The following is a 23,648-nucleotide window of genomic DNA, read 5'->3' on the forward strand; positions in this document are numbered from 1 at the left end:
AGCGTTAGGATAGCGCACTGAAAGCGGACAAAGAATAGTGGGGAGAGATAGCGATCGACATCAACGGTCGGCTGTGCGGTGGAGACTCTCGAACGCGAATTCTCGAGCTATCCTCTCCCCATTGGCGGGCGGAAAACGAAGGTCCGCCTCCTCCCCTTCCTTCGTTGCGGTCAAGGCCTAAGATCGCCCAGTGGCGGATTGTTGGACGTTTATTGGGGTGCTTGCTGTTTTCTTCGCTGATGATGCTTCAGAAATAAGTTCCGTTTTTAACTTAAGTAAACCAACGGAGCGGATGTATTGGCAAAGGAAGAAGATGGACTCGAATAAACAAATACTTTTGTGAAGCCGCAAATTGCTCTGAATAGTTTAGTCGGAAGCAAACTCCGAATTTCTCCTTAGAAGTTACTGGTAAACGTGTACAATATTTTAAAAACGGCCTTAATCTGTACATTATATTTTTAGCATCAGTGACTTGCTTAACATGTTTAATGGAACGCATATTTATAATACCTGCTTTTATTTCCAGCGGCTTCTTCAAGGAGGGTTATGACAGTTACTGATTTCAACATCAGTATAGGAGTATTTTCGATTGCAGATCTTCAACTCAGTTAAGATCTGCATTATAACACACAAAAATAACCAAGCATATAATCATACTTACAAGCCTTCATCCTACTATTCTTTTTGGAGGGTTAAGGTTATGCAAAATATTGGAAGATTAGGAAAGGAGAAAACAGCTAAAGAGTGGACACCAATATCATTCTACCATATTATCATTGCAGCCTGTCATAGCTTTAACCTCCATAATGCATTCCACTCTTAACGTATTACGGGAAAAAACATCTATCCAGTTATTAACCACCTTGAAATCCTTTCTGTTATTTATCTTTTCAGATAATATTACAAGGTACTACAAATGTAATATTGATCCAAAATTAACTTCTGAAAATGGTAATATATTAAATAGAATCAGCAATCTCAAATTTCTCCTTGTACTTTCCATTCATAAAAAAATGTAAATAATTATTTTTTGCAAACTGGGTGCCCAACTGTTTATAGAAAGGAGGTTAAACTTCCATTTGAAATAAATAACCAAGTTCTGATTGTATACAGGTAGTCCTTGACTTATGACAATTAGAATAATATTGAAAAACCCAGTAAAAAATAGTCCAATATTGATATGTAATCTGTAATTCTTTTTAAATGTCCACTTTTTAAAAGAAAATAAGGTCAACAGCTTTTTTGCAATGGATCTTCAGTTTTTATTCTGATCTATGCTGTGTAACATACAGCACCTTAATATAGATAATCCTTCACTTGGAACAATTCATTTAGTAACCATTTGAAGTAATAATAGCACTGAAAAAAGTGACATGACTTTCACAGCACTGTTACAGCAACCCCCGTGGTCATATGATCAAAATTTGGATGCTTGACAATTGGCATATATGTATGTGTGTGTGTGTGTGTGTGTGTATGTATGTGTGTGTGTATATATAGATATATATATCCCAGAATCATGTGATCATCTTTTGTGATTTTGTGTTGAGCAAAATCAATGGGAAAACAAGATTCACTTAACAACCATGTTACTGTCTTAACACCTGAAGTGATTTACTAACAACTGGCATGCACATGCTTCCCCCTGCTTTTTGTGTGCTTTTTTTGCCCTCCCAGGCTCCAGAGGCTTTCTAGGAGCCTGGGGAGGGTGAAAACAGACTACCCCACCCCCCCAAAGGGGCACCCTGAAGGCACCCTGAAGCCTCTGGAGGGTGAAAAATTGCCGTACGAGCAACCCAGAAGTTTGGGAACGGTGACTTCCGGTTTGTCCATAGGGCCATTTTTCACCCTCCAGAGCCTTCAGGAGGCTTCCCTCGGAGCATGAAAAATGGCCCAATGCGCAAACCAGAAGTCCATTCCTGTACTTCAGGTTTCCGCGTTGGATGGTTTGGAGGGCGAAAAACAGCCAAAAAGGAAGGCCAAATCTAAAAGATCACTATATAATGAGTTTTCTATACATTTGCTGTCATCCAGAGGTCATTTAGATTTTTAGAGCCCAACTGCTTAGACCCAGGGAGGGAGGGGGCCAGGGAGGACCATAAAGGGAACAGCAGGTCTGCTGTGAACAGAGGGAGAAACATTCTGGATTGTCTCTGCCACAGAATTCAATGCTAAATGCAACGAAGACAATTCAAAATGTTTCTCCTGTTTACAGCAGAGCTGCTGAAGCCTGTCTCTTTAGAATAGTCCCGGAGAGGGAGGGGGCCAGGGAAAACCATAAAGGGAGGAGCAGCTCTACTGTGAATGGACTCATTCACACATTTTTCCCCTATTGGGTTCTGTGGGCATGACTTGGTGGGGGGGGCATGTGACTGAGTGAACGTGACCATGAGTGACATCAAGTTAGCCATGCCCACTCATTCACAGGACCCCACCACCAAGCCCACAGAATCAGTAGTAAAAACAAATTGAATTTCACCACTGCATAGTATCCTTCATTTCAACTGTAGCAAAACAGCGTTTAACCAACATAGAATGGAGTTAGAAAAGATGGTGGCAGAGGTTCAAGTTCTTAAGTGAGTTTTGCTCCATTTTACAACCTTTCTTGCCAGTTGTTAGTAAATCACTACAGGTGTTAAGGCAGTAACATGGTTGTTAAGTGAATCTAGTTTTTTCATTGATTTTGCTCATCAGAAGATTACAAAAGGTGATCACATGATTCTGGGATATATCATAAATATATGCCAGTTGTCAAGCATCCAAATTTTGATCATATGACCATGGGGTTGCTGTAACAGATATGAGAAAAGCCAAAGAGTACCAAATAAAGGTCACTTTGTGTTTCATTGATTATAGAAAGGCCTCTGATTGTGTCAGTCACATTAAGTTGTAGCTTGTGTTTAGGGCTATGAAATTCCAGAATAGAGGTATCTCCCAATCCTTGTGACAAACCTATAACCAGGAAGCTATAGACAAGACAAGCCACAGCAAAGCAGATGAGCAACCAAATAATGGAATTCAAAGAGACCGTGGAGGTCTAGTCCAAAGCTCTTTTGTCAAAACTCTTCTTAAAAATTTCCAGTGATGGAGCAGCCACAACCCTTGGCGGCAAGCTATTCCACTGATTTAATTGTTCTCACTGTCAGTAAATTTCCTTGATAAGTTTCCATCCACTACTTTTGTTCTACCCTCAGATGCTATGGAGAATAAGTTGACTCTCTCTTCTCTGTGACAGCCTCTCAAATATTTAAATACTGCTTTCATGTAATCTCTACTTGTCTTCGTTGAGCTAGATATTCCTATAACTGTTCATCATATATTTTAGCCTCCAGTCCTCTAATCATCTTTATTGACCTTTTCTGCACTTTTTATAGTCTCAATATCTTTTTTGTATCATGGTGACTGGACACAGTAATTCAAGTACAAGTGTAGTATAAAGCAGTACCAACACTTCATGTGATCTTAATACTATCCCTCTGTTGATCCACCCTAGGATTGCATTGATTTTATCAGCTGCAGCACTCTAATGGCTCATACTTTAGTAGTGTATTCTGGATCCCTAAGCTAGATGCTACCTATTCTATACCTGTGCATTTGGTTTTTCTTGTCTAAGTGTAGAACCTTATTTTGTAGATTAGAGCCCAGTGTTCAAATCTGTCAAGATTCTTCTGGATCTTGAGCCTATCTTTCAATTGGTTGGCTATTCCTTCCAGCTTGATATCATGCAAATTTGATGAGTTCCCCTTCTATTCCCTCATCTAAACCATTTATGAAAAATAGAAAATAGAAGACAATTAGGAAAAATGGCAAGATTCCAATATTCTCCACAGAAGTTATAATTATTATTTAAACACCATCTGGAATTATTCTTTTTTCTGTAGTCTATTCTCTCTAATCATCAAAACTATAAGTTACAAGTTCATTTTTATGCAAAGGTTCATAAGGATTTTCCAGTACCAATAAAATAGATACCTTTTCTAATCAAAGAAGTCATCAGTATCCTAATACTGAAATATAAACCTATACTGCGACATAAAATGATAACCACATTAAAATGTACTAGTAAGACATAAGGCACAATTTTATGGGTAGATTGTTTAGTTCATACTGAAATAGGTCATTCATTCAGGCTAGTATGTGTCAGCTTTGGTTGTTAGCATATATTTGCTTATTTACTTATAGACTACATTTGCCTACTTTTTAAGGCCATGAAGTAAACTATAAAGCAAAATTCAAAATAATTATCCAACAGACAGTTTAGGTGTTTCACAAAATACTAGTAATACAAGAATTAAGCAAAACATTGTAGACTGTTAGGACTTGAGATGTGTTTCAGCAACATGGAAGTTCTGTTTCTAAGAAATTTGTCTATTACTTTTTTATGGTTCCAACTTTATTACCTTATCAAAGGCTTGCTTATCTTACCTTAAACAAGATAACACTATTTGAGTTTTCACTTGGAGCTATGTTCCAACTTAATTATGCTTGCCAGTAAGATCACAAAGCTCTGCACATTCCTACACTATATGAGATCTGTTAAATTTGTATTATAACATGGTATTTCTTTCATTAATTTTATTAATTTGTAGAGTGGACAGATATTATATAAACTTCAAAGCATATTTTGTTGGGAACACAATGATACGGGTGTATTATATCAGGCCTCCAATTATCCTGTTCACTTGAAAGCATACTTCCAATAATGTTTTTTAAAAAAATCAGATGCAACACAGTGCTTGAGATGTTAAATATTTATTAATAATAAACATGGTTACAGAGATAAAATCTATTGTCAGATCAGGATTTCTTTCATTATATAATAAGAAAACCTGGAAGAAAACTGCAACTTCAAAAAAAAAATTACATAATGCAGCAATTAATGAGATTTTTAATCGCAAGATAGTACATCAGCAGGGTTAATATCCTCCCAATATAAAATCAATATAGTATGATATTAATTTGAACAATTAATATTGGAATAAAATGGATCAAGCATGCATGAATATATGAGAATTAAGGAGATATGGGATAAATACTTCACACTAACAAGAAGATTCTGAAACATTTAAAAACAGAAATCGACATAAGTATTAATGTAATTATAGAGAAAGAACAATAGATTTGTTGCTCTTTGAGTGAGAACTTAAAAATAGTTTTTTAAGGAAGAAACTAATAAAGATTGATTTACTGAAAAATCCAAAGTTAATTTACATTATTTTTCTGCTTGATTTATGTCTTAAAATGGATGCAGATTTTATCACGCTCTACCTTCTTCACACAAGCCTAGCTGCCCTTTTAAAACTTATAGATGTCAAAAAAATATCCAAGTACAAGAATGTCATTACTATATTACCCAAATTAGAAAGCCTCACTTCATTTGCTTACATCGTGCAACTTAATTTTCTACAATATAAATATTTAAGTAAATAAAATGTAAGGGGCATTTACATATCCAATGTATTAAAATTCCCCCAATTCCAAATATGAAAGTTTTTATTTTATATGCAGAACACAGATGGTTCAAAATACCCTTTGTGGTGAAGTAAGTACGGTTTGAGAGTTTCTATCAGATTAATTCAAACTTAAATTGTTGATTTAGTGAAATCAATAGAATTGAGTTATGTCCAGTGGTGGGATTCAAATAATTTAACGGTTCTCTTCCCTAATGATTTCTTCCAACAACCAGTTCATCAAACTGCTCAGAAAGTTAACAGCCAGTTCTGAAGTGGTGCCAACTGGCTGAATCCCGCCATTGGTTATGACTAACCTAATTTTCAGATTAGAGTGAGATTTATTCATCTATGAATAAAATCAAGGTGCAGCCCAATGAGTTTGATGTATGTTAGAATTATTCCATCCAAACATCCTATTTTAAAAGAAATGCAATATTCTTATTGCAGTTCAAATAGAGTTAAAAGTGGAAACCATTTTAAATAATTAATTTTAAATCATTCCATCGGTAAAATAATGCAAGTGCTCAGATTTGAAAATTGCATCAACTTTATGTAGAATTTTATACTTAGAAAACATTGACTATTGATTTTATAGTGGAGTGCTACTGTTAATGTTGAAAGGAAACATCTTTGCTGCTATTCAAACATTCCTAAGCATGTTTAGTTTAAAATATATTATTTCATTGAAGTTTTTTTTCAGGAAGTCAATATTTTAATATGAAATAGTCCTGAAACAATGTAGCAAGGTTGATGAAATTTTGGAAAAAAGAATTGCAAACAACTGAGTGTATACCACAGAAAAATGATAATAAAATGAAACAGGTACTACTGTATGTATTATTTGCAGGACTAGTTTTAAAGTTACGATTCAAAGCTGGGTTTTGTTATATAAATGTTGGGGACTGCAATCATTTGAGAAAAAAGTTTGAATCTTATCACATCACACTTGTGCAAGCTTCAAATAATTCCTAAGAAATTGTATATCTAATCTGCTTTTGCTTTACCTTTTTTTTAGTACCATGTTTCCCCGAAAATACTACCTGTCCCAAAACTAACGCCTTGCCACATTTTTTGCGTGGGCAAAAATATTAGCGCACCCCTGAAAAGAAACCCCCTGGATAACACCCCCCCTCCGGCCAGGCAGAGCACCGTTCACCGACCTAGCAGTATCCCAAAGGCGCCAAGCCGCAGGAGCCGGGAGAAAGGCACTCACATTGCTTGCCGCCTTCAGGATACCGCTAGGTTGGGGAGTGGCGTACTGCCTGGCCGGAGGGGGGAGTTGCCGAGCAGCTGCTCCCTTGCTCCCAAAGAGCTGGGCACAGCCTCAGGGGCGAAGCAGCCATGAGGTGACCACGCTCATGAACAGCTGCGTGGCAAATCCTCTCTCCAGGTGGGCAGAGCACCATTCACTGACCTAGGGGGTACCACTAAGGCGCCAAGCCACGTGATGCTCTGCCCACCCCCAGCTCCCGCGGCTTGGCACATTCAGGATACCCCCTAGGTCAGTGCATGGAGCTCTGCCCGGCTTGAGAGGGGGGTTGCGCGAGCGCCTATTCTACCCCCAGCCTCACCAAGCCCTTGCACAGCTCTCCCAGGACACCACTGCGCGTCGCCGCCACGCTCCAAGGATAACTTCCAGACTCCAAAACTCGGCTGCCGAGTCTTTCAGCATCGGCTATTTTAGGAGTGCTCTATATTCGGGATTGGGCGGCCTATAAATTTATTAAATAGTTAAATATGGTGGGCCTGCTGCTGGAAGATTCTGTCCGGAAGACTCTCTGTCCGGCAGCCGGCCCACCATAGAGAGCACTCCTAGAGCGGCCGATGCTGGAAGACTCAGCAGCCGAATTTTGGAGTTTGGAAGTTATGCTCGGAGCGTGGTGGCGTCAGACGGTGGTGTCCTGGGAGAGCTGTGCAAGGGCTTGGTTCTGCTGGGGGCAGAACAGGCGCTCGCACAACCCCTGCCAGGCAGAGCTCCATTCACTGACCTAGAGGGTATCCCAAATGTGCCAAGCCGCGGGAGCAGGAGGGCAAGCAGAGCGCCATGTGGCTTCCCGCCTTAGTGATACCCCCTAGGTCAGTGAATGGCGCACTGCCCGGCTGGAGAGGGAATTTTCTGGGCAGCTGCTCGTGAGCGTGGTTACCTCATGGCTGCTTGAGGCTGTGCCTGGCTCTTTGGGAGTCTGCTCGCAAGGGAGCAGCCGCCCAGCAACCCCAAAACAATAAGTGCTCTCTGATAATAAGCCCAAGGACATATTTGGTGGGGCAAAAGAAAATAAGATCCTTCGTATTTTCGGGGAAACACGGTAAGTGATGTTTTCAGAAATGGAATTAATGCTAGCTAAACAATGAGCAGGAAGACAGGAAGCATGCAGTCATCTTCTGTAACAAAGAAGCAAAATTTAGGATAGAGAATGCATAAGAAATTGCATTTACTCACAATGTGAATATGCAATTGGAGGAAATGAAACTTTCCAATGGCTGCAGAGGAACTGATTTTTTCTCTCTGCTTGTTGCATGCAAGCACCAAGTTTCTAGGTAGTAACATAAGAATCAGGGAGGTGGATTCTCTCTGCAGCAAACATATATGTGTTCTAGATTTCAAAAAGTATTGGCTAAAAGGACAAAAAAAAAAAGGAAAGACACATTTAGATCTGGGCATGCTACTTGGTATGATCTGAGTGTAGGATCAAGCTTGCGTTACCACAATATAGAGCCTTATTTTGTTTTTGCAAAAATTGTGCTGTTTTAGGTTTTTCATCTAGATTCTCAGTTTAAACAATTATTTAATAGCATTCATTTTAGACAATGTCTTGAATATTTATTAAAGATTGGAATAACCACTACAAACTCAATCACAAGTAACTGGCAACAATAAAATGTAGGAATCATTGTATGAGTAGATATAAAGTACATCTAATTAATGCTACAATGGCTAAAATATAAAGGAACGTTGGACTATTTTTAAATTTCAAGTGAATGAATTTTTAAAATTTGCAGTTTTGTATATTTAAATATGTCAACCAATTGCTTCCAAGCTAGTGGTGAAATGTAAACATTTATGCCACTGGTTCACTGGGTGTGGCTTGGTTTCGGGGGGGTTGTAATGTGACTGTGTGGGCATGGCCAACCAGCAGGAAAAAAAGACGTTAAAAAGCAGATTTTTTCCCCCAATGATCATGTAGATCAGCTGTGAGCCGCCTGATCCTTGGAAGACTTTTTTTTTTTTTACTACTGGTTTGCAGAACCAACGACAATAATCCATGCTGGTTCAGCCGAACCAGGAAGATTTCACCCCTGCTCCAAGCATAGATAATAATTTTATTCTCCCAAATGAGCCTCACTGGACATATAAACATCTTAAGTGCTGCTTGCAGATTCATGGTCTGGTTAAAAAAGTACAGTTATGCATTTTAAGATTTACTTTTTTGTAGTGGTCCCAGTCATATGAAATGCTCCACCATCAATTTCTTTTAATTTTAAATTATTGTACAAAAATGCATATCTCAAATGTCGTACTTCAAGATTTCTAAACTTCAGAAAACTGAGAATCCGGTTTTCCAATTTCTGAGAATTTAACTTGAAGTTCATATTGTAATGTCTCATAATTTTAAGATCAAATCAAAATTTCAGTTTTTCATGTTTTAGAACTAATTTTTCCTTTTCAAAATTTATATTTGCAAAAATTTCAAGTATTTGTATGTTATTATATTTTCACATTTTAATTTTAGATAAACAGTTGCATACTCAAAAACAAAGCACAACTTATAATTGCAACCTAGATGGCAATTTATGTCCTGATCCATATGTGTGTGTGTGGCTTACTGGCCCTTAAGAGATTATAGAGACATGGATTTTCCATTGCTGTAGTTTATAGCCAATAAAGTAGCTGAACACATTTTGTTTAAAACTGAATTTGTACATGAGTTAATTCTGTACCAATGTTGTAAGATTACCTGGATTACTGCCATCAAAAAGAGAATTATTTCAGTGCAGAATTGTCAGATACTAGACAAACCATCCACCTGCTTATATAATATTTTTATGTAAATATGAAATAATATCAGTTCTCAGAGAACTTTCCTCCCTTTTGGTGCCCACAAATTACATACATTAGAAATTGATATTAAAATCCTGATGATTCAGAACACAGAACTGGATCATTTGAAATTTAGGAATATAAGCAGACAGAGTTTATATGGTCTTACACCACAATGTTTTAAGCATTTGTCTTGCAAAACCTGAAGGGCTAGTAGAATATTATGGTGATGGTGTAATATGTCTTTAACCATTATTTGCATTAGTTAGGTTCTTTTTACCTTTTATAAATACTTTAAATAATCACCAATGTGAATGACCCTTACAGGTTGTCCTTCATTTATGTCTGTTCATTTAATGGTAATTCAAAGGCATTGTGAAAAATTATTTTTGAGCAATATTCACACTTATGACTCTGCGGTTGCACTTTAGGCACTTGGCAGCCAACTTACATTTATAACGTTGCTACATCCTGCACTCATATGATTCCGATTTACATTTTTTTGCTGATTTTTAGCAAAAAAACTCCTACCATATTTTTTAGAGTATAAGACGCACCAAGATTTTGAAGAGGCAATTTTTTTAAAAAAAGTTTTTCCATTCTGCTGTCCTCCTCGCCTTTTTTCGTAAAACAAAGGGGCATACATAGCCTGTAGGAGGCTTGTAGAGTGTTCTTGGGGGCTGGGAGGGGACAAAATTGAGCAAAAACGGTCTGTTTTTTGGTCATTTCTGCCCTCCCCAGCCTCCAGGAGCACTCTGAAGCCTCTTAGGCTATGCACGGCCATTTTGGTGAAGGGCAGGGTTTCAGGAAGTAAAAATGCTGTATTCGGTGTATAAGATGCACCCAGATTTTCAGCCTCTTGAGGGAAAAAGGTGCGTCTTATACTCTGAAAAATACGGTATTGGGAAGCTGGATTTTTTTTTAACAACCAAGTGATTCTTTAATGAGTCACTGCCATAAAAATTGTTGCAGAATTGGCTCTGATCTGATATTTTCCATTGTAAGGACAATGTATGCAATTGGAGTTCTGTGTCTCTGTGTTAAAGCTAAATTACTGGAGAAAGGCATATCAGAGGGAATTGTTGTCTTGATTGGTTCTGCTTGGCTCCTATAGCTAGTGGATGTATATAAATAAAGTGCCCTAAGACTCTTTCTTATTTTATCATTGTCATTTAAAACCTGTCTTCTTTTCTTATAAATTGAGCTTAAAAATCAAGAGGAAAGCACTGCTTCTGATTCTACCTACAGCATGAATTTCCCAATTCCTTTCATTAAAAAAACCCTAAGCAAATAGTGAAATTCATAGCTGAATAGAATACAAAAATGATGTAAATTAAAGAAAATATGTTACAAATGTATGCAGTAAGCTTGTCAAAATACAGGAGGTTGTTTGGAAACTTTAAAAAACATAAATATTCATAAGAATTAATATATTTTAGAATTACTAATCCTAAAGAATGCTGCAGGAAACTTTAATCACTTTTTTAAAAGCATCATAATCACATAATATGAAATACAGAACTGACAGTCAAAATATTGTTAAAATACTTTTTGAGTTAATGTAAAAAGATGAATGAATGTGTGAAGACAGGCAGAGTATGTGTATGTGTAGGCAGAACAATCCTATTTTAGCTTCTTGGACAGATATTTAAGAGAAGCTTCATAGGGTACAAATACTTAATTGATAAAAAGGAGAAAAAGAGATGCTTGCTCTAAAAGTCTAAGTTCAGGTGATCTATGTACTGGCTATGCCAAGATTCAAAATTTCTGAGGAGGTGCTTAATGCTACACTCCTCCCGTACTTCTTGTACATTCCATTTTAAGAATCTAAAATAAAGGTGTTGCAAATGTGGAAAAAGAGAAATCCCCTGCTTTGCCATTTCCTGGTAAAAGTGATTTGATGAAATTGTTGCAATGCTGTATCATGTAGAATTGATGGAATTTTTAGAATGAACTGGTTGTTTTCAGATGATGATCTACAGGTAATCTTCAATTTAGGATTAGAATCGAGCCGTAATTTCTGTTGCTAAGTAAGACATTGGTTAGGTGAATGTTGCCCCATTTTACGACTTTTCTTGCTAGTTAAGTGAATCACTGCACTTGTTCAGTTAGTCACGATTGCAGCAGCCCCATGGCCACATAACCAAAATTCAGATGCTTGACAACTGGCTCATATTTATGACAGTTGCAGTATTCTGCAGTCATGTGATTACCTTTTGTGACTTCTGACAAGCAGTCAATGGGGAAGTCAGTTCACTTAACAATTATCTCAACAACTGCAATAATTCATTTAACAACTCTGGCAAGAAAGGTCATAAAATGGGTCAAAATTAACAACTTCTGACTTAAACAGAAATTTTAGACTCAATTTTAGTCGTAAGATGAGGACTACCTATATAATAAATGCTAATGCAAGAAACTCTTCTAATGTCCAGATTCAAACCAAGTAATCTATTTGTTTCTCCAAATATGAAGGCTGAGACAATTGCCCCGAGTTAGTTGTTCCCTAGAAATGGTTTGGATCAATGCAGTAATTTTTGATGTATTCTTTGAAATCAATTGATTTATCCTCCATATTTATAAATTGTAACAAATATTTTGCCAATAAAATTATTCAACACTGTATGCCAACATTATTACTTGATTTGCAGACTACAAAATGTTGAAGCTTATACAAAAAGTCAGAGTTGAGACAGTAATTTTTAAAATATAATACATAATACTAAAATAAAATTAATTTAATAAAGAAAAGGTTGTCAATTTTATTCCAAAATGCTGTTTTTGTTTATTTCTGATACTGGCTAAGTCTGCTAATGAACATATTACAATATAAATCAAGGTACTGGAAAACGCATAACCATTTGGTACAAGACAAATAATCACCCAATACTAGATTTAAAGCAAGGTCATATATTTTCAAATGTTTATCTAAGGCAGATGGTCATTTAAAAAAAAATATAACATATTAAATAAGCTGTTTAGAAGAGGTAGAAAATACCAAAATATTGTATTAGAAAAACATTTGTCTTTTAACATAATTGTTTTGCAAATTGTTAAAATGAAGGATTTTTATATTGTCTTAATTACTTTTTAAAGAGGAAAATCCACAGAGTGAAACTAAAAAGTTCTATCAGTATTAGGTCAGATTATTTCATTTGGTCATTTTTATCCATGTTCTAGATTAGATAGGAGCATTGTTTGAAAGATCAAGGTTATATATTTCATATCTCCAGCTTCTGGAAACTCACAGGAGTCTGCCAAGTAGCATGATACCATCAAGGAATGGGATTGAATGGAGGAGGTATTTTTCTATGTTTGTAGAGTTTTAAGACTTTCAAAAGAGAGGGAGAGGGGGAGGGAGGGAGGGAGGGAGGGAGGGAGGGAGAGAGAGAGAGAGAGAGAGAGAGAGAGAGAGAGAGAGAGAGAGAGAGAGAGAGAGAGAGAGAGAGAGAGAGAGAACAGATGAATCACTCAAGCAACCATGCCTTTTTCCAGACTTGAATGGCTCTCTCCATATCAAGTAAAATATCTGTGCATCCATGCACATAAGAAGGCAGCTTGAAGCAACTTTCCAAAACAGCCACACAAGCCGAGAAGGAAAAAAAGACATGACCATGCTTTGTATGCTTTTTAAAGTATCTCTTTCAAAGGAGTTGCAGTGGCTTTCTATACAGCATTATCCATATACATCCTATGATAAAAATTTGGTACACAATTTTCTTGGAATCTCTTCTGTTAAAGTTCTGCTAAACTCTTCAATTCTTCAACGGTTTTCAGTTCATTTCATCAAGTCATAAGAGAACTTCCCAAAGTTCTTTATCTTTTTTATAAGGCAGTAGAATTACCAATACTACTACCACTTACATTATTTCTTTGAATTTTTTTTTAAATTAGATACAATATTAAGGTACCAAATCTATTGAAAAATAGTCCAGTGTTTAAATTCAAACAATAGACATAATAAATAAACAGCAGCTTTGGTATTGCCCTGCTGAGGGATCAATGTCAGCTATTTGTGTTTGTGCGGGAAAATGCTGCTGACTCATAATATTTGTCACACAACTTTATAAGGCATTAAATCTTACTTGCATCATCCTTTGGAAAAATAGTGTTAATCTCTCTTGTCTCCATTTAAAAATAACATTCAGTAATCATCGATTTATATATAAAGAAAATTATTTTTGTAACTTTGAAAAAATATTAATTTTGAAATAGAAGAGAAACAGAATGAAGTAAATATACATGCATGCCAAAGTCTTAAGTAATAGTCTATAAGATCAAAGTTATATGCATTATTTTCTTCCTTACAAACAAAAGGATTGTTAAAGATCCTCTTCATTTGATTCTTTTTCACCACAACACAGGATTATCCAGCATGGAAAATCCAGGGTTTTTTCTAAGTTCCAGGTAAGTTCCATTGCTTACCCAAGAGTCATCTGCAGATTTCCTGTAAAATAGTAAAGAAAGCAATTTTGTTTCGTGGCTAACACATCTGCTTTTATTCTCTTCTCTAATAGACAGAGGTAATAGAGTGTCTATGAAACTCAAATACTTTGGCCACCTAATGATAAGGAAGGACTCGCTGGAGAAGCGCCTAATGGTGGGAAAGATTGAGAGCAAAAGAAGAAGGGGATGACAGAATGAGGTAGCTGGATGGAATCACTGAAGCAATTAGCATGAGCTTAAATGTGCTCCAGGGGATGGTAGATGACAGGAAGGCCTGGAGGAATGTTGTCCATGGGTTACAATGGGTCGGACACAACTTCACAACAACAACAATAGAATGTCTAGATGTTGCTGAACCTCTCTTCAAATCATCCCCAATGCAGTAGGATATTAGCAGTTGCAGTTGAGCAATATCTGGTGCGTCACGTGTTAGACTACCGGTAAGGAGATACCAAATTTCCATCATTTTTGTTGCATTTAATTCTACTTCAACCTCTTAGAACTGTTACACAGTGAAAAAGACTTAGGAGTAATTTGTATCAAAATAATAAAAGAAATGAATTTCTGAACAGAGAGAGTGGAACAAGGTATTTTTTTCCAATATTCTATTCATGAATTTCTCCCCTTTACTCCTTATAGGTAGTTCTTCATTTACAACAGTTCATTTAGTAATGGTTTGAAGTTACAATGGCACTGAAAAAAGTAACTTACACACTTTTCACACTTATGGCGGTTGCACATGGTCACATGATCAAAATTCAGATGCTTGGCAACTCATTCATATTTATGACAGTTGCAAGGTCACAGAGTGTTTTGCAACCTTCTGATAACAAAGTCAATGGAGAAGCCAGATTCACTTAATAACCATGTTACTAACTTAACAACTGTGGCGATTCACTTAACAACTATAGCAAGAAAGGTAATAAAATGGGATAAAATTCAGTTAACATCTATGTTGCTTAGCAACAGAAATTTGGGCTCAATTTTGGTGATAAGAACTATCTGTATTTCATGCTGTTTCTGACATACTTCTATTTAAAATTTTGTCATTTTATTATGAGATAAAACATTGTTTTATTTGTTTCATTCCTATAGCCTGTTCTAACCAGAAAACATCTATAAAGAAGCCCTCATCATGAAGCAGTATTACATGAGAACTTTTTATTTTATTTATCTGTTATTCAATAAAAAAAACTAACCTGTCATATTATAAATTACCTGAAAAATCTAGGATGATGTTCTATATTGCTTTCTTCTAGAACTTTCCTCCGTGCTCTCTGCAGCTCTTCAATTCTTTGTTTTTGTATTTCTGCCCCTTCAATATTTCCTTCTTCTAAGAACCTGTTATAATACAATATTACATGAGCAAACAATATTGATATATACTAAGGTTGTGTAATCTCTTATCATATTACACAGGGCATTTGGGCACAAATGGCTATCATCAGTGCTTTTTCCATAATTAGAATGAATTATCTTTTTTTTTGATGAAGCAAAAAGTCTTGACTATAATAACATTTTCCTGCATTTTGTTTATATAATAGTTTTTGCTTAAAAAATTACCTTTGATCTGGCCTAAATCGGGTATCAGTAGGTGGTAACAGTGGTCTACTGATGGACTCAAATTCATTTATTTCTAATGCAAACTGTGTGAAACCATACCATTGTTCGTAGTCTTTAGGCATTGGATCTGCAAATGAAAAACATAATAAATTCTTATGTAAAAATTATACCTTTTCCCCATGACCCTTAAAATATTAAAGCCTTAGTTTAAAAACAAAAACATATATAGCAAGTGCCAAAGGGTTGGTTTTGTGTTTGTGTTGGTACCTCAGCTTTCAAATTCTAAAACTCTATGTCTGAAGCTAGTTGCAATAATTCTAAAACTGTCTTATTCTCAGCAACAGTTAAAAGAGCAACATAAATTTTATGCGCATTTTAATGCTTTTGATATACTTTAAAAATAGTGGTACTATTTTTTCATATCTAATATTTCTTGAATCTGATCGGCTTACATACTGCAGCTATCCGTAATACTATCAAACATCCACATCTGTCTATCCCAGGTCCTTGGAAAGGACTAATTAGGTAGACAAAAATGCCAAATCCAGTCTGAACGTCTGACAGTGCAACAAACTATAATAAATAATAACAACAATAATATGTCAAACTTAAAAATTAAATGGCCGATCAGTCACTAACTTGCTCTCCAGATACAGTTTGGTGAAGATGGTGTTCCGCAATAAATATTTTCATGCCATTTTCCAAAAAGTCGATGTACTACTTTTCCATTTTTGTCTAAAACATTGCCTTCAATATCATGAACACTGCGATTCCAATATTTAGTCTGGAGAAAAATGAGCAAAATCTGTATTAAAAGTTCAAAACAAAATAGAAGATAAAAACCAAAATAAGTCTCAATTACCTTTACAAAAGTAAGCTTGCAGTGACAGCTATCATCATTCAGATTTTTGATTATAATCTCTCCATAGTGTTCTATCCATCGTTGTCCATTTAAAATATTATGAATGCAAGATGTTACTTTATTCCATTCATAATGGTCCTTAAAACTGGAGTCAAATGAAGAATTATATGCACATCAAGAAAGAAAAAGATAAAGATAATAAAGTATTTTTCTAAAATACTCAATAAAATATTATGATTTAATCCTTTCAGAAACAGCCTAAACTGCTTGCTTGACATATTCTAAACAATATGGTGCTTTATAGCATTATGGCTTAGCATGTGAATCCACCTGTGTTTTATAAAATATGTTTATCACTTAACATAAATTCATCCAGTCTCAGTTTATTCAGTAAATAAATAAACAATGACTAAGCGAATTATGGCTTTGCACAATGTGATCACCCCTCCAATATTCCTGAGAAAAATACTGACTTACTATCATGTTTTCCCGAAAATATGACAGGGTCTTATTTTCTTTTGACCCCCGAAATAAGCACTTGGCCGTATTTTCGGGGAGGTCTTATTATTTTTGAGGTGCAAGAGATGGCGAGCATGGTCACCTCATGGCTGCTGCTGTATTGCAATATTTTCAGGGGAGGGCTTACTTAAGCGCATGTGCTCAAAAGCCCAATTAGGCTTATTATCCAGGGAGGGCTTATTTTCAGGGGAATAGGGTAAATGACTTACTGAATTAAAAAAGTAGCTAAATCAAAGTTCTTTAAAAATACTGCTCTTTCACTAATTCTCCATAAAGCAATAATAATAATGCTAAGTAATCAAGAATATAGTTTTTTAAGCAAATGCTAAAATGGAAAAAAATAATTTAAAATTTAAATGTCACAAAATTAGCTCACATTAACTATCTGATTAATAGGAAACAAGCCACAGAAAAGATTATTTTATCAACATGAGAAAATCTATATGGAAAAGTCAGTTTCTATAATTTATGTTTTTTTAGGCCAAAGAAAGTGAAAAATGAGGCTTAAGAACTATTGAGTTGTAAAAGGTGATCTTGCTAGCAATCCAACTATCATATTTGCTACTGGAAATCTTACCCTGGCAAAATTACATGTGTTGTGCCAATTGGTACTATTTCAATGGATTTTCCCCAGAATTTATTTTTCCATCTGATATCTGAAATTAAACAAAAATAATCAACAAAATTAAACAAATCCTTAATATTTGATACTCTGTCTATACTTAAGCTTTTTTAGGGCTCAGTTTATAAGCCCTAAACTATCAAAATAATATCATAAGATAACACCAACCTTTAAGGTTACAACAGTGCTGTTAAACATATAAAACCAATGTAACATGCATTTTTTATCTTTTCAGCAGAGCTGAACATTGATGTATATTATGATGGGAGCCATCCTGCTGACAATAACATTTATTATGTTCTACGCTGTATGCAATTCAATCACAGTATTTCACAATGCAAATAAAAACCAAATGTGCAAATCCCATTCAAACTTAATATCAATAAAATAAACATCATCACTAATAAGATTAAAAAATATAGAAATGACAACTAGGGCAAATGTATTTACTTAGGTTGCTTCCCTAAACTAATCTGACTTCAAAGTAAATCTGCTGAATATAGCGGGACATTCTCTTTGTGGAGGATGGTGCATGACAGCCAATGTTATTTTCTCAGAAACTTCCATCCTGCTTCTGAAGGTTCCATGTTGATCCTAAAACAGGTTCCACAGTTGTGGGGGAAAACTGCATTTTAAAGTCTCAATAGAAAGTTGGGTTATTATCCAAATTATTATAATACTACCCAAACATGTTCCTCTTTCGTTCTTGCATTTCAAAAATTGATGATATAAATTAATGAGTTACCTTGCCAAAATATAAAGTTATCAGATTCAGCATGACATGCAGATATAGCTGGGTGATGACTGACCTAACGGGAAAGGAAGGTAAGGTTACAATTACATTTAGAACCTTACTTTCTGTTCTCATATTTATTTTTGAAATGGCTTCATTTTTCTTTGAAAAAAAAGATACCCCACAAGGGGGAGCTATTAAAATAAAAACCACTCATTAATAAAGTAGTGCAAAAAATTTAAAACAAATAATAGAAATGAATAAAATAGGTTAAGGATTCAGTGAAATGATAGGAAAAATGCCATGAAAGCAAAAGAAGAATGAATCGTAAATGAATTTTGATTTGACTTGCTAGAAACCGTGTTTGAAAAAATCCTTTATATAAAATTATATATTAGGTGAAGTGTGAATTAAAAAGACCTGTATTAAATAAAATCCAAGATATAGAAAAATGTAAGTGGGGAAAACAAAACAAATGGAAAAATACAGCTAAGATTCATAATCAAGTCTTCTAAGATTTGTATAAAACCATGATACAATAAGTCATGGACTTTGGATAAAAGGGTCTATTTTTGTTAAAAGCAAACACATGTTGTTCTCAAACTTATTTTTACAATTTTTTCCAGCAATAAGATTTTTCTAGAACCTTGTGTTCCTGACTTTCATGCAAACTATTTCCTCTTCATGACTAAGTTATGGATATGTTCCATCCTTTATGTACAAGCCAGTGGTGGGTTCCGGATCCCATTGCAACCGGTACGCTGCAACACAGACGGGAGCCCACCACATGCATGTGCACAGTGAGTGCATGTGTACCCACTGCCCGCGACGCTCCAGCTGCTTGGCAGAGCGTTGCACAGGCGCCGTATGCTCCGTGTACAAATGCCTCTTTTGGCTCAAATAGAAGTAAGGAGAGGGGGTGGGCAGGTGGGCCCTCCAGAGCACTGTACCGGAACGGCAGACACCGGTACACCCATACCAGGGCATACCAGTCGTAACTCACTGGTACAATCATTAAAATGCCAGAAAATGTCTTCATAAAATCTCCAAGTTTTTCTTTTTTCCAAGTAAATTTACTGATTATTTCAAAAAAGCATTCAGTATTTACATGGAAACATAGATCTAATTTCAGGAATTAATGCTAAAATAATTATTTGAAGAAATATTGATACTATTATTACTGATTTTTTTGCAAAAGGATTAAAAATTAATATCATTTACCCAGTTCACTATTATTTATACTGACACCATCTGGAAAGATCCCAAAGGTGCTTTTTCAAGAGTCAACTGGACTTTCTTTGACGACGTTTCACTTCTCATCCAAGAAGCGTCTTCAGCTGAAGAAGCTCAGAGGTAAAGAAGCTTCTTGGATGAGAAGCAAAAAGTCTCCAAAGAAAAACCAGAAAGTCCAGTTGCCTCTTGAAAAAGAGCACCTTTTGGACTACCATGACCAGGATGACTGATAGACATCTGGGAATATATATTGCCTTTAAAATGGTCTTTCATAATCTCTTGAATGAATCATTCACATGTGGAACAAAGAGTAAGGAGCCATTCTGCCCCTGGCAGAAATCTGGTTTTGTCTTCTATGTAATCCCTAAACACAATCTGAATTACCAATGCTCAGATGATGGGCTTTACTTTTCAAAAAGTACAAGCAACTGCAAGATGCTATATATATATATATATATATATATATATATATATATATATATATATATATATATGTGTGTGTGTGTGTGTGTGTGTGTGTGTGTGTGTGTGTGTGTGTGTGTGTGTGTGTGTGTGTGTGTGTGTGTGTGTGTGTGTGTGCAAATGTCAATGTGCAATCTACAATACATATCCCAATCATTGTGCAAAAACTGTTAAATCAAATGCAACTTTCTCATGATAGCTTGAACACTTTCGTAGGACTATAGAAATGTAATCCAGGCATTGAATATTAAACTACTAAATTTAATTATAAATATTATAAATATTTATTTCTTGTATCACTTATTAATTTTATTAATTGTATCCTTAATAGAATTTCTATTTCACTAATTTCTGTAACAATCAAGATACTTTAAATTCCAGCAAATACTACAAAGATACATAAATATTAGCTCCGCATATCTGAAAGACTCAAAGACCAAAATACTTCATGTATTTCAGAAAGGCAACTTTAATGCTATTCAAGCGTACAAACCAGTAGTGAAATCTAAAAATTTTCTCTACTGGTTTGGTGGGCATGGTTTGGTGGTCATGGTCATGTGACCAGGTGAGCTCAAAAATCAACTTTCACATTTTACACACAAACAACACAAAAGCCACACTACTGACTCATACACATTGTAAAAGCAGCTGGACTTCACATAAAATGGCCCTGGCAACAACTAGGAATCTCACAGAGTCACAAACAGCTCAAAAACCAACTATCACATTTTACACAAAATTAACACAAAACCTACACAACTGACTCCCACACAATACAGAAGCAACTGGATTTCACACTAAATGCCCCCTGCAACAAGCAGGAACCTCACAGAGTCACAGTTGAGGCTAATAAATAGTAAAAATGCTTTTAAAAAGTAAAAGAAAAAAAGAAAACAGTGAGATCCCCCAGCACAACCGATTGTCAGAAAGCTAATAATTGGAACCTTTAAAAAAGAAAAAAAAATGTAAAGCATTTTTTTACCACCAGTTGGGCGAATAGGTAGTGAAAAATGTTTTTAAAAGTTTTTAAAAAAGGTTCATCAGCTGTGACAATCAGCTGTGCCACACGTAGCATTTGTTACTACCGGCAGCATTTGTTACTTCCAGCGAACCGGGAGCATTTCATCCCTGGTACAAACACATAATACTGAAAATACAGTAGTTCATTCCTAGGTAGACTTACATTAAGCCAGTTAAGGTAAAATATCTTTGAAATATTTCTTTCCCACTTTCCCTACAACTAGGGTAGATTGCCTCTTGCACCAAGAAAAGCATCAGTTTTGCACTTCATTCTCCAAATAGACTGAAATTAAATGCTTTAAACAATTCTACAAAATGCCATAAAACAGCCAAGACTGACTTGGCAATAAGTTCCAATGAACTTATCATTTTCTAAAATTCTATATGAAGGCTGGATAGTGCTTTGGACCATGGGGAGACTTAAAGGCTGCTCCTGCCTCTTCTTGATGACTATTACATTCATATTCCTGCATTTTCCCACTTTTTTGGAATCAATGCCAAAATATACATCTCTGGAAGCTGGACGAGATTGGTTTGGAAATAGCGGAGGTCTGATGGGCTCCACAAAATCCCAACCAGACAAACCACTGCCAGGGACTTTGGGGCCAGAACTGTTCTGGAAGAGCAGGAGAAAAAAAGAAACATCTCGATGACCAAAGAGGAACTGGCAGTTCCTACAAAGATTGGAGATAAAATTGTCCAAACTAACAGCGGCAGCAGCCAAATGGCTGCTTCAAAGTTGGGGCAACTGGACCAAGCAATTTGAGCAGGAACATTGCTGGTACAAAGTGTTGGATCTGGGTGAAAGAGCGATCAACCCAAAGTAAAGAAACTTTAAAATTGGATTAAAAAAGAAACCCGGAGAGGAAATTAGGCGCTATCTGGCAGATGGGGGATTTAATGGAGGAAAAAAAGAAAGGGTGGAGATTAAACGGAAAGTCCTAGAAGATTTTTATTCCCAAATTTGGATCAGGAAACATTAAAACTAATAAAAAGAATTCGGGGAGAAATTCCTTTCTTTCTTTTTCTATCTTTTTCTATTTTTTGTGAATTAAGTACGAATTTTGACAGCTTCTGACAGCCAGCTGATTAAAGCATATTGCGTATTGGGGAGAGGGAGAAATCTACTGGTGAGAAGAATACTACACTACTCAATAGAAAACAGAGGAAAGTACAGCTGCAGATCTGACCCTGACTGTAACAAGATAAAGATACTTTGAAGCGGTGGGAAATAACAAGAAGGATTTGTGATATAGCACAAAAAATTTAAACAATTTAGTATTAACTAAGCAGACACTATGGAATTTTGGATGTATAATGAATTACTTGACATGTTAAAAATGCATGTGAAATGCTCAATGGTAAAGAAAAAGTGGAAACTCAGAGGGAACACCTAGAACAAGGAGGAGGAGAAAAGGAGATAGAAAAGAGACTAAATGAAGAAGATATTACAAAAGAAAGAGAGATTGAAAAAGAAAAATATTCAGATAATTGTAGTGGGATTTACAGTGACACATCAAAAGGAGATAAAGGGGAAGTGGCTCCCCAAAAGGGTAAATTAAACAGCAAAGGTGGGAATAATGGAGAAAGATGGGGGGGGACTGGGGAAAGTTACTAAAACAATAGAACTAAAAGGAGAAAAAAGATTGAGAAGAAAAAATATAGACATTACAAAAACAAGAAAAAGCTAGGCAAATGGACAGAGAGAAGAGAATATAAGAGAAGTGAAGTTCCTGAGAGACTAAGAGAAAATGAAAGGAGCAAAGAAGGAAAAGGATTTACTAGTAGAATAGAATGAAATACGATAAATATTGCCAATGATATATAGGAGTAATGGCAAGTGTCCAAACCAGAACACGTGTATGTGCATGCACTGGAGTGCCGGAAATCTGAAGACCAGCTGGCCGTTGTACGCATGCCTAATTTTGGGGCATTTTTGGCTGTTTTCAGGCCATTTCTTGGGCTGTTTTCAGGCTGTTTTTGGACCGTTTTCATGCCATTTTCAGGCTGTTTTTTGGGCCATTTTATGGCCTGAAAACAGCCTGAAAAATGGCCCATTTTTTAAACCAGAAGAGCAAATGGTGATTGCACATGTGCCCACACAGCTCTGTGTACCACCTCAGGCACATGTGCCATAGATTCGCCATCACGAGTATATAGCTAATATGATGTGAGGGAAATAGATCAATACTATTAATTTAATTTAATTAATTAAATGAAATGTTTACCATATAAAATTAAATTTAAGGATATATGTTATTGATAGTAAAACAGAATAATAGATGGAAATGAAATGTTAAATTTGATTAACTTGGAGAGGCAAATAATGATATTGTTCATATATTTTAAAAAAATTAAAAGTTAAACTGGAAAATATGGAAAGAAAATAAGATGACAAATATGAAAAGGAAATATGATGTAAAGTGAACTATGCATAAGAGAAGATGTAAAAGGAGAAAACCCAGACAACAGTTTGTTTATAAAAGAAGTTAAAATATGTAACAAAAATTAAAAAACTTCATTTTAAAAAACAAAACTCAATATGTTCAATACAAATCTTCCTAGGACAGTTCAGAATAACAACAATAAATATCAAACATCTGGAACTGAATTTTGTTTCTAAAAATAATTACTCAGCAGCTAACACAACCCCATCATGTTAAAAAAAATTAAGAGCAATTAAAAAAAAACTTTCT

General features: G+C 35.6%; 1 protein-coding gene across 5 annotated transcripts in view; it reads right to left on the reverse strand.

The window, feature by feature from the left end:
• Nucleotides 1-12,907: 12,907 nt before the first annotated feature.
• Nucleotides 12,908-23,648, reverse strand: part of OSBPL3 (oxysterol binding protein like 3) — a 101,871-nt gene continuing 91,130 nt past the window's right edge. For all 5 annotated transcript variants that reach the window (XM_087712796.1, XM_014054350.2, XM_014054348.2 and 2 more), the window contains 7 exons: nt 18,250-18,313; nt 17,460-17,538; nt 16,364-16,508; nt 16,141-16,285; nt 15,502-15,628; nt 15,157-15,279; nt 12,908-13,939 (listed from right to left, as the gene is read on the reverse strand). In XM_087712796.1, the coding sequence (XP_087568922.1) occupies nt 13,843-13,939; nt 15,157-15,279; nt 15,502-15,628; nt 16,141-16,285; nt 16,364-16,508; nt 17,460-17,538; nt 18,250-18,313 (780 nt within the window). In that variant the 3' untranslated portion in view covers nt 12,908-13,842. The remainder of the gene's footprint in view (nt 13,940-15,156; nt 15,280-15,501; nt 15,629-16,140; nt 16,286-16,363; nt 16,509-17,459; nt 17,539-18,249; nt 18,314-23,648) is intronic.

This window comes from Thamnophis sirtalis, unplaced genomic scaffold (assembly GCF_051295495.1).
Source record: "Thamnophis sirtalis isolate CommonGarterSnake01/CBP01778 unplaced genomic scaffold, rThaSir2_p1.2 scaffold_4, whole genome shotgun sequence".
Taxonomy (NCBI): Eukaryota; Metazoa; Chordata; class Lepidosauria; order Squamata; family Natricidae; genus Thamnophis; species Thamnophis sirtalis.